This window comes from Thermobia domestica, chromosome 7, assembly GCF_964235325.1.
Source record: "Thermobia domestica chromosome 7, izTheDome1.hap1.1, whole genome shotgun sequence".
Classification (NCBI taxonomy): domain Eukaryota; kingdom Metazoa; phylum Arthropoda; class Insecta; order Zygentoma; family Lepismatidae; genus Thermobia; species Thermobia domestica.
The window spans coordinates 147166115-147179075 of NC_137460.1; the positions used below are offsets into that span (position 1 = coordinate 147166115).

General features: G+C 34.5%; 1 protein-coding gene across 1 annotated transcript in view; it reads left to right on the forward strand.

Moving 5' to 3' along the window:
- Dhps (Deoxyhypusine synthase) overlaps nt 1-12961 on the forward strand; it is a 45184-nt gene that overhangs the window by 15583 nt on the left and 16640 nt on the right. The window contains exons 4-5 of the mRNA XM_081765380.1: nt 3284-3448; nt 7361-7579. Coding sequence (XP_081621506.1) covers nt 3284-3448; nt 7361-7579 — 384 coding nt within the window. The remainder of the gene's footprint in view (nt 1-3283; nt 3449-7360; nt 7580-12961) is intronic.

The following is a 12961-nucleotide window of genomic DNA, read 5'->3' on the forward strand; positions in this document are numbered from 1 at the left end:
TTATAATTTAACGTAAATATATTTCTTGGTCAACAATCATTTGTTTTAATTTACTATACCTAATTACTTCAAACATACATTTTCCATCATGCACAATGTTGAAAAACGTGAATAATCGATGACGGCCAAATTGCCCTCAACGCGAACGGAAACGTGAATTGGCAGTACGCGAGCGGATGAAGGTTAAGATAATTATAAAAGATTTTGAAAACAAAATATTGAAGCGAATTACAAAGAAATCATAACAATACTCAAAATAAAACAAAACAAGACATGATTAATATCACGGAATAATACAAATAAAGAAATTATTATATTAAGAACTAGCAAAGTTTATGTGGGTGAGAATACAATATAACATGTTTTATTTATTAAGGCATAGTTAGCATAACTTTGATAGGCAACATTCGTATTCATTTACATTAAGAACATTATTTATATTATCTGTATAGAATTCAAACAAAATACGAATGGCAAATTAAATCATTACGATATTTAAAGTGAAATAAAACAAAAATCAATTGAATATGTTTTCTCGGACGCCACAACATTAGCTTAAGTTATATTACCAAAGAATTCGGTTAAGTTACATTGCACGTCACAATCTTGTATACAGTTCTGCCAATTATTTGCTTCCACGGTACCTTGGTTTCTATTTTGAGAATTTTTGCCACCTATGAAATTATTACGAAATCCATTTCAAGAAAAAATTAGATGTACTCTTTACCTTATTTCTAAATGAAGTACGATTACTATTTCTATTTCTTCTGAAATTAGATTCGGTTTTATTACCGGTATAATTGAATCTATCATTACTTCTTACATTAGGACTACATTCTTCACGCACATTGATATTTCGGATTGGAATATGATTGGCTTGGTTTCCATTGTTATTAGTTTGGTTTCGATTAGTGTTACTTTGCACCATTGATTGATTTTCAAAATTTTGTACTATCATAATTAGATGATTGAAATTAATGCATTGTGCAGAAATCAATATTTGCTGCAACCTAAAAGGTAACAATATCCGGATCGATGCTATGATTCGTGATTCCTGATGGTATGGATTAATTAATTTCAATTCGTTATATACGGATATCACAAAATCAGTAAGATTCTTATCAATTTTGGGATCATACCGTCTATTTCGAACCAAAGCGTCTCGGTTTGCCAACATAAAATCATTCTCAAAATTGGAAAGCAGTGCGTTCTTAAAATCTAAATAAATACGTAAACTCTTCCTGATCGCTTTGAACCAAACAGAACAGGGTGGTAGTAAAACGTGTGGTAAAATCTTAAAAAATTTAGACTTGTCTACCCCAATTAAATCGCATTCTTCTTCGAACTTTTCTAAAAATACACTGGCAGGTATGTCTTCTGACCTTCCACTAAATTTCGTTAAAGATCTTATTTCACTAAATCTGAAATGGTGATGATTATGAGACTGTTTCAAATGATTAGATTTTACGTATCTGGTTTTCCGGCGATGAGATGAATACGGTCTTCTTTCTTCTTTCCCGGGGCTAGAAGGACTATCCTCCCTCTCAGTACAACTTTCCGGTATATCACTTTCTTCCAAAGTTAATCTGGGTTCATTCGGCCTATGGTCACTATTGTTGATCTAATCAGGATTATCATTTATGGTAATGATCCTTTCCTTGATAGTGTTTATTTCTTCCTGTAATACTTTAATATGGTTGATACGCTCATTAACTTGGGTTTCAACCACTTCCACTGAGCTTTGTACAATTGTAAATCTATGTAAAATTTGTTTCATCCTACAGTCTGTTCGTTCCAGTTTAGTGTTCATTTGCTGCGTAAATTGTTCAAATTTACTATCCATTTGTTGAAACCTAATATCCATCTGTTGTGTTCGCTGTGTCAGTTGCTCAAATTTAGTATTCATTTGCTGGGTAATTTGTTCAAATTTGCTATCCATTTGCTGAAACCTAGTATGCATCTGTTGTTTTTGCTGAGTCAGTTGCTCAAATTTAGTATTCATTTGCTGTGACCAAGATTGACCTAGCTGTTTTATAAAATCAGCCACATTCGTTGATGTATCGGATCCTTGTATTCCAACATCACCAACTTCATCATTATTACTTTCGACTCTGGGTAAATCCATTATAACATTCCTATAAATTTTCCTTTTACTTCTTAGTAAAGTGTACTCTGTGTTGACAGTTATTTATAAGCTTGCTTACTTTACTTCACATAAATCTCAAGGTTCCTTGGCGGAAAACATCATATATATAATGTAACGTTATTCCTTTTGTTACATATATTTTGTCCACAGTTCAAGTAAGTCAACACGATTCGGTACTTTAATTTATACACTTAATTGCAAAAACTAACTATTGCATACCTTGGGTATTAGGCTCGTCATATATATAGAACAACTAACTTTTATTCTCAAAATTCCATGAATAATGATCTTTTTGTTGTCGTAGCAACACGAAACAAACACAATTATCTCAAGTTATAGCCACTGCCATTACATGAACATCAGTCTATATCAACATATCTTCCACATTTTTCTTCTTCTTCTTTATAACATATTGTGCACTTTTAAGCACCGTTGCCCAAAATAACTACAATTAAAAATGGAAGTAATTTATAGATCACATATACAATCTCGTTGTGTATAAACAAGTACTGCTTCTTTAAGATACCTGTTGTAGAAAATGGTTTCCTAATACACTCAGAATCTTGAAAAATAACAGTACTTGTTTTAAAAGTGATCATTCTCATTCTTCAACAGTTCTAAACCTGCAAATTATTACAAGATGTCATTCCATATTATAGTGATGTCAGAAGATTTTTCAGTAATCAACTCTGACCTACTGAGGAACGCAGCAGCTCAGTCGACCTGTAATGTTATTTCAAATTGTTCAGGTATAAAAATGATTCTTGCTCAAAATTGAAAAATGAAATGAAATATTTTAAGTTTTACGTCCCACGGTTATGCTGAGTATTGCTCAGAATTGAATATATATATATATATATATATATATATATATATATATATATATTAGGTACTGTGAATTCTATTTTATATTAAGTACTTTGAGAGCCTATGTTTATCAGAAGAATGAAAGTTCCGTGTTCTAGGCGTTACGGAAAGAAGGAAGTGTAACATTCTGTGTATTATATTAATTATGTTGCATATTGTTATCAGTTACTGTTGTTTGCAGTAGCTAATTATTAATATGAATTGTGTTATTGCTCGTCAAATTGTAAGAGAATACGTAATCATGTTAGGTTGTTGTGTTTGGCTTTCCAGCTTACTTGTAGACAACAGCCTTTGCCGGCTGAACTAGAGGATAGTTTGGAAGAGGATGAGTTCATTCGACGGCGTTCCAATTGTACCATATTTCTTGGTTTTACGTCTAACATGGTATCTGCAGGTGTGAGAGAGTCAATCAGGTTTTTGGCGCAGCATCGCTTGGTAAGTGGTCCTGTTTTTATTATTATTATTATTATTATTATTATTATTATTATTATTATTATTATTATTATTATTATTATTATTATTATTATTATTATTATTTAACTCCTGTTTATCTGAACTGTTAGCGTGCGCGACCTCGGTGTGCAGGATTCCTGATTCTTTTCTCAGCGGGAGCACTAAAATTTTCTTGTATTGACCCAGCATCATGAGGCAATCAGGGAGCTTCGTCAATTAAGGAGTAGCTAACTTTAATCCAGAAAGCCAGAAATAATAGCGCCTAGGAACCAATGCTTTTGCCAAGCATCACTTAGTTGAACGTGATCCATCTGGCTGGCCATAGCCTCTCGTGTGATGCAGCGTCAGGAAGTTTAATTTATACTGCTTAGCAAAAGTCCTCAATATTTCAATACTGTGTAACTAAAGAAAACTAAAAGCTATTTCTTATCTGTTTCTTCTGCAGTTCGCATCACCTCTGTGTACTGATCGAAAATACTAAACTTCGTGTCGCAAGAGTTCATGAAATACTTTGGACGACCATTTGGTCCACACTTAAGCTGGTTAGGCCACATAATGCGTGGTGTATGTATCGGTGTGTGTGTGCTAGCGCGCTTCATCGTAATGACAATTATTAGCACCCTCCGTAATGTGTTTCTGCCTATGCCACTGTTCAGTATTGTACTAGTTATTCCATTTGGAAAGATCATAATTATTATATGATGTTGACATGATTTAGAATTTTTTCTTTCATGTCTATACAGTTATATAAAAGTGACTCATTCATCAACACAAAGGCCATACTACAGCTAGAAACATAATATTTGGGAAGAAACTCTTTCCATGGAAACAAGTGATAAGACTTTTTTGAAATACGTACCTAGGGGCGTTCAAGTTTTTTTTTTTTTTCTTCAAAAATAAAATATCTCAAGTTAGCAAGACGAAAATCAACATACAAGTTTCTTCTTAACCTGTGTTTCAGCGCTCATCAAAAATTCCACTCTTAAGTGTGGAAAAGGGGATAATTTTTGTTACAGATTACGATTTTTTTTTTATTTTTTATTTTTTTTTGAAACTGCCAAATATGATGATTCACTAAGGTTAGGTGTGTGGAATTTTGTACTTAAACTTTTAATTAAAGATAAGAGACTACATGTTTCGGTATTTTCAATAATTCCTCTTCTAATAGGGGAAAGGGGTATTGTATAATACTTAAATTTCCTATTCTTTATACAGTAAACTCAAACTCCTAATTGAAATAATTCGAAAATATGTTTCGGCGTTTTCAAAAATTATTTTCCTTAAAGGGGCAGTTTCTAGAATTAAAATTATCAACCCTTTATGTCTTGCTTGAGTTATAGATATAAAATTCCATATATAAACTCATAATCAAAAATAAGAAAAGATGCGTTGCAACGTTTTCAAAAATTCTGTTTCTGAAGGGAAAAAAAAGGACATTTTTTTTTTTTTTAATATTCAGACTTCCGGTTTTGTATGCACTAAACCCTGTTCTTTCTATACGAAGAACGGGCACTACAGCTTCTTTTGTTATAAACATTCTTCATTTGCTAAACTAGAATGTATGAATTTATTTTGGATGGCCAGGAAGTCATTTGGGGCGGGGGGAGGACATTGCCGCCCTTCTCGTGGTTGCAAATCTGATTTTTGATCAGCCTTACTTATGCTGTCACAGTAGACTCCAAATGCTAATTCCACAATAACTAACCAAAATGGCATGAATAGCGAGTATCTTCATTAGGTACATAGTTTTCTGGGAGAAATTCATATTTAAAAAAGTAGTGAAAGTTAACGTTGCGTGAGGAACAAAATTCATTTACGCAAGTTATTAAAGAAAACTTTTAAGATAGAAAAAGTTACAGTAGAGTGCTAAGGGAAGGAAAATGATTTATTCCATAATTTGTGTGACATGCCCGAATTTAAGTGTATATTTTATTACATTATTAGGTTGATACGACTGAAATGTCCGCTTTGACGTCTGGTGGGAAACTCATCTTCAGCACAACACGGTAATGAACTAAGGTAACATGACTAAGTCACAATCTCAGTACACGTTCAACAAACAGGCTGAAGTACCCAGTCAGTCAGGAGACAGTGCGTTGTTGGATAGGATCGTATGAAAATGCTTATGGAGAACACATAATTGCGAATGATGTTTCTTTATAAATTCAAATCAGGATATACTAACGTATTAACGGTGAATTTGGGCCAGGAATGACGAATGAGCATACCATGTGCTGTTGATTTGTGAAATTTCGTTCCGGTGACACAGCATTGCAAAATTAGCCCATTAACACCGACCAACATCATGCTTGGATGAACTTGTCACAGGAGCAATGTGGGAGCATACCCTCAGAAATGTGTCGCAGATGAATTAAGCATACACCATACTACTGTCGTTTAGCAGCACCACGGGCAATCCGTAAAGTGAAGAAGTTGGACACATGGGTGTTACATGAGTTGACACTGGCCAACGGGAATCGCCTTCTGGAGGTGAGCAGTTCTCTGACAATGAGTGTAAGAGATAACCGGGAAAGTTTCCTGTATCGGATGATCACTTCAGATGAAAAAATGGATCTACTGCGACAATCGTAAAGAGCCATGTTGAAAATAGATTGAAGTCCAGGACGGTGTCCGAAATCCTTAGAGGATGTTGCTGATATGGTAAGGTTGATTCATCATGTTTTTCCCCGTCAAGGCGAAAACATCATTGTTGTCTGCAGGCATCCAGAAAGGTTCAGCAGACATGGTGTCCTCATACTGCACAACGGTGCATGCTCAAATGTCAGTCAGTAGATGTTGTAGAGTCTCCTGACTCCTGTCTCACCGACTATCACCTTTTACCTCATCTGGAGCACTTTTTGGGAGGGACAGGCTTCCCTGATGATCGGGTGTGCAACGTGCATTTAAGGACTTCTTCGCATCGCAGACCCCAAATTTATTTTGCGGTGGTTCAGTCAGTGGCTGAGAGATAGCAAAAGAATGAGGTTGCAGACGGCGACTATTTTAATAAAGCAGCTTCTGTAATTTTCATTTTTGGGGCTTTTGGAAATAACACACTTTGGGTTAGACATTTCATTCGCACAACCTAAGATTTCCTACTAATCATTCCTTCTTTGGTGAATTATAGATTGTTTTGATGTTCTTTATATTTTATAAATGTTTTGTATGTTCATATTCTTGGGGTCTGGCGGCTTATGAAAATTATTTGTATTGTTTTCTGGCTTTAAAAATCTTGTATAATGCATCCTGGTTTTTGATAGTGTTATTTTTATGAGATAATTAGGTTTGAAATAACATGACATACTTGCTTGATTTTATTGTGTTTACAATAGCTATTCACTGTTGATTGGTTAGTTAGATTATAGCTTAACGTCCTTTTTAGCAGCAAGGCTATATGAGATGTGGACATACTATTTAATGTGGGATCCGAACCACATGAACTTTTGCCGGAAATCGAACCCGGATCTCCCATGTTGAAGACGCATACGTTAACCATATAGCGACGAGGGAGCTGTATTCACTATTGAGTTTATATGTTAATTGGAGCTATCAGTAATGAGCATTATACTACATTCACATAAAGGTATTTAAATAAGGGCATGTGTATGTGTTTCTTCAAAATGCGTTTATGGCATAAATGGCTATGTTTGGATATAAACTTATGCCCACATGAGGCTATGAGACGATAAAAAAGAAAGAAAAGAACTTAAAATTACGAATTTGTTACATGAACCCGTATCCAAATCAATCTTTCAAATAAATGTTAGAATATTTACACAACTTCATTGTCTAATTCTGTTGTAATTCATGATTGTCTTCGATGAAACATCGAATAATTTTAAAATAGAACAACTATGGGCCAGTATTGTTTAAACGTATTGTTATGATTTGTAGATTGATTGCATAGTTACGACAGCCGGTGGTGTTGAAGAAGATTTCATCAAATGTCTGGCACCAACGTATATCGGAGACTTCCACTTAGAAGGCAAGAAGCTGAGAGAGAAAGGCATTAACAGAATAGGCAATCTTCTTGTGCCTAACGATAACTACTGTCTGTTTGAGGACTGGGTTATGCCTCTTCTTGATGAGATGTTGGAAGAACAAAAGCAGAAGGTAAGTGCGTAGCATATGTGCAGCATTTGAAATAGAACTTATTACTTGAATTAGTAGAGAATAATGATTTTATTTTGTGTAATGAATTCCTTCGTGACTAAACGGCTAATACTCGCCTTCGCTACTGGATATTCAAGTTCTATTATCAAGGGGAGTATATGTGGTTCGAATGCTTTGTGCCTCACATACTCAATACTGAATGGTGATTTTAAATTTAAACAATTCTTTCACGTTATGTAGATTTATGGTATGTATAACTTTGGTTTCACAGTCACTAATAATTATTGATTATTTGGATTTAGGTGGTTAAAAATGAAGAAAAAAAATAATAAGTTTCTCATGTTTATCGATATTTTCGGAATATAGTATGTTTGTTCTTAATAATTACATATCACAATAATTCAATATTACAAGAATTAAGAAAAACCTGCGATAATCGAAAACACAATTATGCGTACACTCTTTGAAAAAGGAGCTCCTTCGTGGCTAAGCAGTTAGCGTACGCGCCTTAGGCGTGGGAGACCCGGGTTCAATTTCCGGTGGGAGCTCATGTGGTTCGGATTCCATGCTAATCAGTAGGTCCCGTCTCATATAGCCTCGCTACTGAAAGGGACGTTAAACTCAAAATCAACTCAACTCAACTCTTTGAAAAAGGATGTAATTTTCCAAAAGTCCTTGGGTAGGATCTTCCACCTAAAGATGACGGTTTTAAGTAGTAGCTGAGAGTTTTGTGTATTTTTTTAAATAAAAGGAAGTTTTGAGGACCCTTTAATGAAGTAGGGATAAATTAAAACTATTTTAAAAGTGTCATGAATGCGTGGTACATGATTTTCAAAACTCAAACTTAACCATTCCAATAATTACAAGAGCGTACCTTATATACAAGTGTCTAGTCTCCGGAAGATGGCACCCTTCTTATAGAGTTTGTCAATAAGGTTTGAATATCCATAGATCTTCAGGCTAAAGCAAAACAAAAGCTGTTAAAAAACAATTTCTTTCATTAAAATGCTACCCAATTATGTTTTGAAAGACACTAAGCTTATGGAAATATTGTTTCAAAAATCTTACACTTTAACGTCCCACGATTATGCCCTTTAGGCTATAATTAAGGCAAGTGAATTATGATGGAAGAATTGGTGGAATGAAATGTGGGAGGAAACAGGAGCACCGCGAAAAAACCCACGGACACGATGTTGTCCACCACAAACTTACTTGGACGGGGATGGAACCAAGAACACGCACCAGAGGTAAGCGCTCTGCCTCTGAGGCCCGTGCTCTCTTGATAGTTTCAAGAGAGAAAAACTTCAAGAAAATAATGTCATACTTAATGTTTGGTGTTTATTATGGGTGGTATAGAAGCTAACAAGCTTTTTCTCTACCAGTTCGCGTGTCAATAGTTAGAAATTAAGCTATCGGATCAATTTAAATATATAACTTCACATAGAAAGAACATAATTGTACTACAAATCATGTTCAGTTAATTCCCAAGACATAGAGAGAAAATCTATAGGTGGAGAAGCATTTTTATTGGCCACTTTCGGAAACTTATAAAAGTTTTGCACTATACTTATAATAATAATAGTATAAAAAGGTCTATCCTGATTATAAAAGTATCTGTCAATCTTTGCGTCACACTAATTCCTAATAAATAAGCAATCACGCCAGTAGATGTCGTTAGCGTGCAGGCACTTTGTCGATTTAAAACTATTGTGGCTATTTAATTGCTACTTGAAAACTCAATTGCAAGTTGAAAGCTCTATTGTTTGAATTTCTAAATCGGACAAGAGCCGTAACCATACTTAGATTTGAACATGAATATTTGCAAAATCGCATGTTGGCTGGTAAAAAAAAAAAAAAAAGTTAAATGTAAACAATTAAAAGATTTAATTAGGCACGATTTTAACCTATGGCCTACAGAGGACCGAAGGTTTGGGCACGGCTACTAGATCGATAAAAGAACTATCCCACTGACTTACTCATCACCACTTATTAAAATTTAGACTGTAGGAAAGACTAGGTTTTACGAAATTCGATCAGTAAAGCAGAAGGGAGAATTCAGTGTGGAAATCCAATTGTGTGGCTGCGGAGGAAGCAAACTGGGTAGCTTATTGATTAATTGACTGGAACAGTAAAATGGAGACATAGTTTCAATTCCCGGCCCATTCGTATATTTTTTCACTCTTTAAATATTGGATTCACATGTATGTAGAAATTGGTGTGTCAAAAATGGGTTATTTCCTCTATTTATTGCAATACTAGTAGTAGTGTCCGCTCTTCACACGGAGAGGATAAGATTTAATAAATGTAAGATAGAAAATTTGAATATTGTAGAAATTGCTTTCTTTTTTTCTTTTTTTTTTCTTTTTTTTTATTTAGAAGCGGAATGCTCAAATGTTGAAACACATATTTCTTTATTTTTTAAATCAGAGTTTATATATCGAATTTCACGCCTCAAATTAAAGCGAATCCTCACATTTAACAGTCTCTGAATAAAGAGGGGGTGAAATTGGGATATAATAGAAATTGCCCCTTTTCCTTTCTAGAAAGTGGAATTGTCGAAAACGCTGAAACACGTATTCATTTATATTTAATTAGGATTTTATGTGCTGAGTTCCATTTACTAACATCAGGGATTCCTGAGATAGTCGGTTGTTGGTAAAAACCTTGAAAATTCCTTAGGATATTTTTTTAAAAATCTTTTGTCCCTTGCTTTCGTAACAGAAGGAGTTTTCTGTCCAAATTTCACGTTCGTAGCTACAGTAGTATGAGCTTGGCGTTGATAACAATCAATTCCACTCTTTTGTATAATATTATAGATAAGGAAGTTTCCTACTTTTCAGCCGACTGCTAGAACCTTGGACTTAGAATCTTGAAATGTTGTTTGACTTAAACCTATAGTATAAGACAAGATTTTATCTGAAATTCTCTGTTTAAAGAGACAGAGAGGTAGAGAGTAGGGTAAACATTTTTTTTAAACTAGTTTTGAGAACAGAAAATACAAATATGTCATTCACTTGCACAGATGCAGTATGGCACATGCACAAGGGAAAACGGAGGTTTCATTTGAGCCGCTGAACGTATGAACGTGAAATATGGTATGTAGGGATTTTTGATACACTGAGTACACAGATCTCATTCACGTACACGAGTTTCGGAAGTACCATTTAAAAAGGAAACTTTGGAGGAAACGTTCCTCACCCAAACCGATTTATTACCGGTATCATTATTATTAATCAAAAAGAAATAAGTTGCGATGAAGTATGCTTTCAGTGAAGTATGTCAAGAAACTTAGGAGCCTCTGATTTATAGTTAGAATAGGGAAAGAAACAACAGAGGAAATTTCATTTAGACATACCGATAAAGATGTGTTGCTCCTCAGCGACATTATTTAAAATCTTGTAGAATAAATAGCCAAGAAGTGTTCAGAGATGTAAGTCCGTGTTGCTGTAGGAGTTGGAGGATTAGGAGCATACAGTAAAAGGTTCGTGAATGTTTCGTGTAGAGTATGGTGCAGGTGCAAAAGCAATGAAAAACGTCTGGAAGCTTTCGATTTTTGAATGTGAAGGAGAAAGCAGATAGTGTGAACTAATGAAGTGGGAGGAAATGTAAAAGAAGCAAAAACACTGTCGAAGGTTAGTACTTACCTTACGTTAATTAGGTGAGTACAGGGCCGGATTTATCACTAGGCCCAAGCCTAGGGACGTAACGTTGTTAGTGGCACACGTTGGACGAAAATTTAATAAGCAAGACGAAGATATTGCAAAAGTTGAATAGGATTAATAATAAACATAACTAAAGTCAGAGTAAAAGCCCTCCAAATAATAATTTCTTTTACGAGTCTATTGGCTTCAATTATTGGTCGTTGAATTTGAGTGGAGTGGACACTTGCGTAGAGATGAGCGCATAACGGTTGTGGTAATGTGTGGCGCATGTGCCCCTCATGATACGATATCACGATATTAAAATTCATTAAAATTTGTACAAAAATATTGAAAAAGATGCATAAACTAAGTTTTTTTTTCTTTCTTTAATTTTGCATTGTATTAAAATTTTGTGCGTCGGAGTGAGGTGCGGCAAAACATTATATCCGGCCCTGTATTAGTGCTCACCCAATTGAAGTAAGATGAGTATTTGTCTAACAAAATGTATTCCTTGCGTTCAATCTCAAACATTGAAGGTAATCAAAGAGACAAGAATCTACAGTTTTTAAGCAGTTTTATTCCAAAGAACGTAAGAGGTGTTACTGGCTGTTAGCATGGAGAATAATAGGACATGGCTAGAGTAGCCCATCGTGCTAAAGTTCTAATGGGGTATGGTGGCACTCTAATTAGGAATCCAATCTTATAATCAGTTCTGCCTTCTTTTTACTGCGAAATCGTACTCAGTGTCTGTAATATCTCCTATCAGCTTCATTCTATCACTGGACAGGAAATGTTTTGCTGATTGATTCTACTGAACCATAGAAAGTAACTGCACCTAATGTAAATAAATTAGTATCACCTCTAAAAATAAATAAATAAAATAGTATCTCAATTTAGTTCTCACTGTAACTTCATTGTTTGTGAAATCGTAGGACATATAATAAACCTTTACCGAAAATGTAACGATGATTCTGAACATTTGTACTATTATCTGCCATCTACCAGAATTAAATCCAGGCAATACATGTATTAATTTATTTTAAATACAGTAATGTTGTTTGAACATACAATATCCCGGTTTGTTTTTTGTTTTTAATATTCTATAGGTCCTCTAGTCTTCTATGTATCTACATGGCAAACATCTTATTTTGTTCCCTACGCATCTGTTTTCGGTGTATTCGTGGGTCCTGTTGACCTTATAAATCCTGAAGTGTGGAGTATTGGAAACGTTAGCACTCGCTATTCGGACACCAATGTTCATTCCTTCTTCAATTTCTGTTCGATACCTACGCACATGCCCGTTACAGACATAATAAAGACGAGAAACAATTATAATCACTAAAAATGTCAACGTGCGTTATTTGGGTGTCGCTACCAAATTCATGTTTCACTAAGTAGGTGTTTTTAATATTTTGGATCTTTACCATAAATGTATATAGAGTTCTAATCCTGCGAGTTATCTTATCCGATTTGACTTTAGTGATCTTGTAACTGCCAATATAATATTATAAGTACCTGACTATTCAGTAAGATTGACCCGTCGAAGTTACCATCCAATATTAAATAGAATATGTAGCGATAGAGAACCTGGAACTTTGATAAGTTTAAAATAATTCAACTTTGCATACGTTCTCAAAGTAAGATCAGATGGTATGTTTGGGTAGTGAAAATGTAAATTTTAATATTTAATATGCTTAAAAATTATATTTTGTAGAGTATTTTGTAAACATTGGTTTTACTT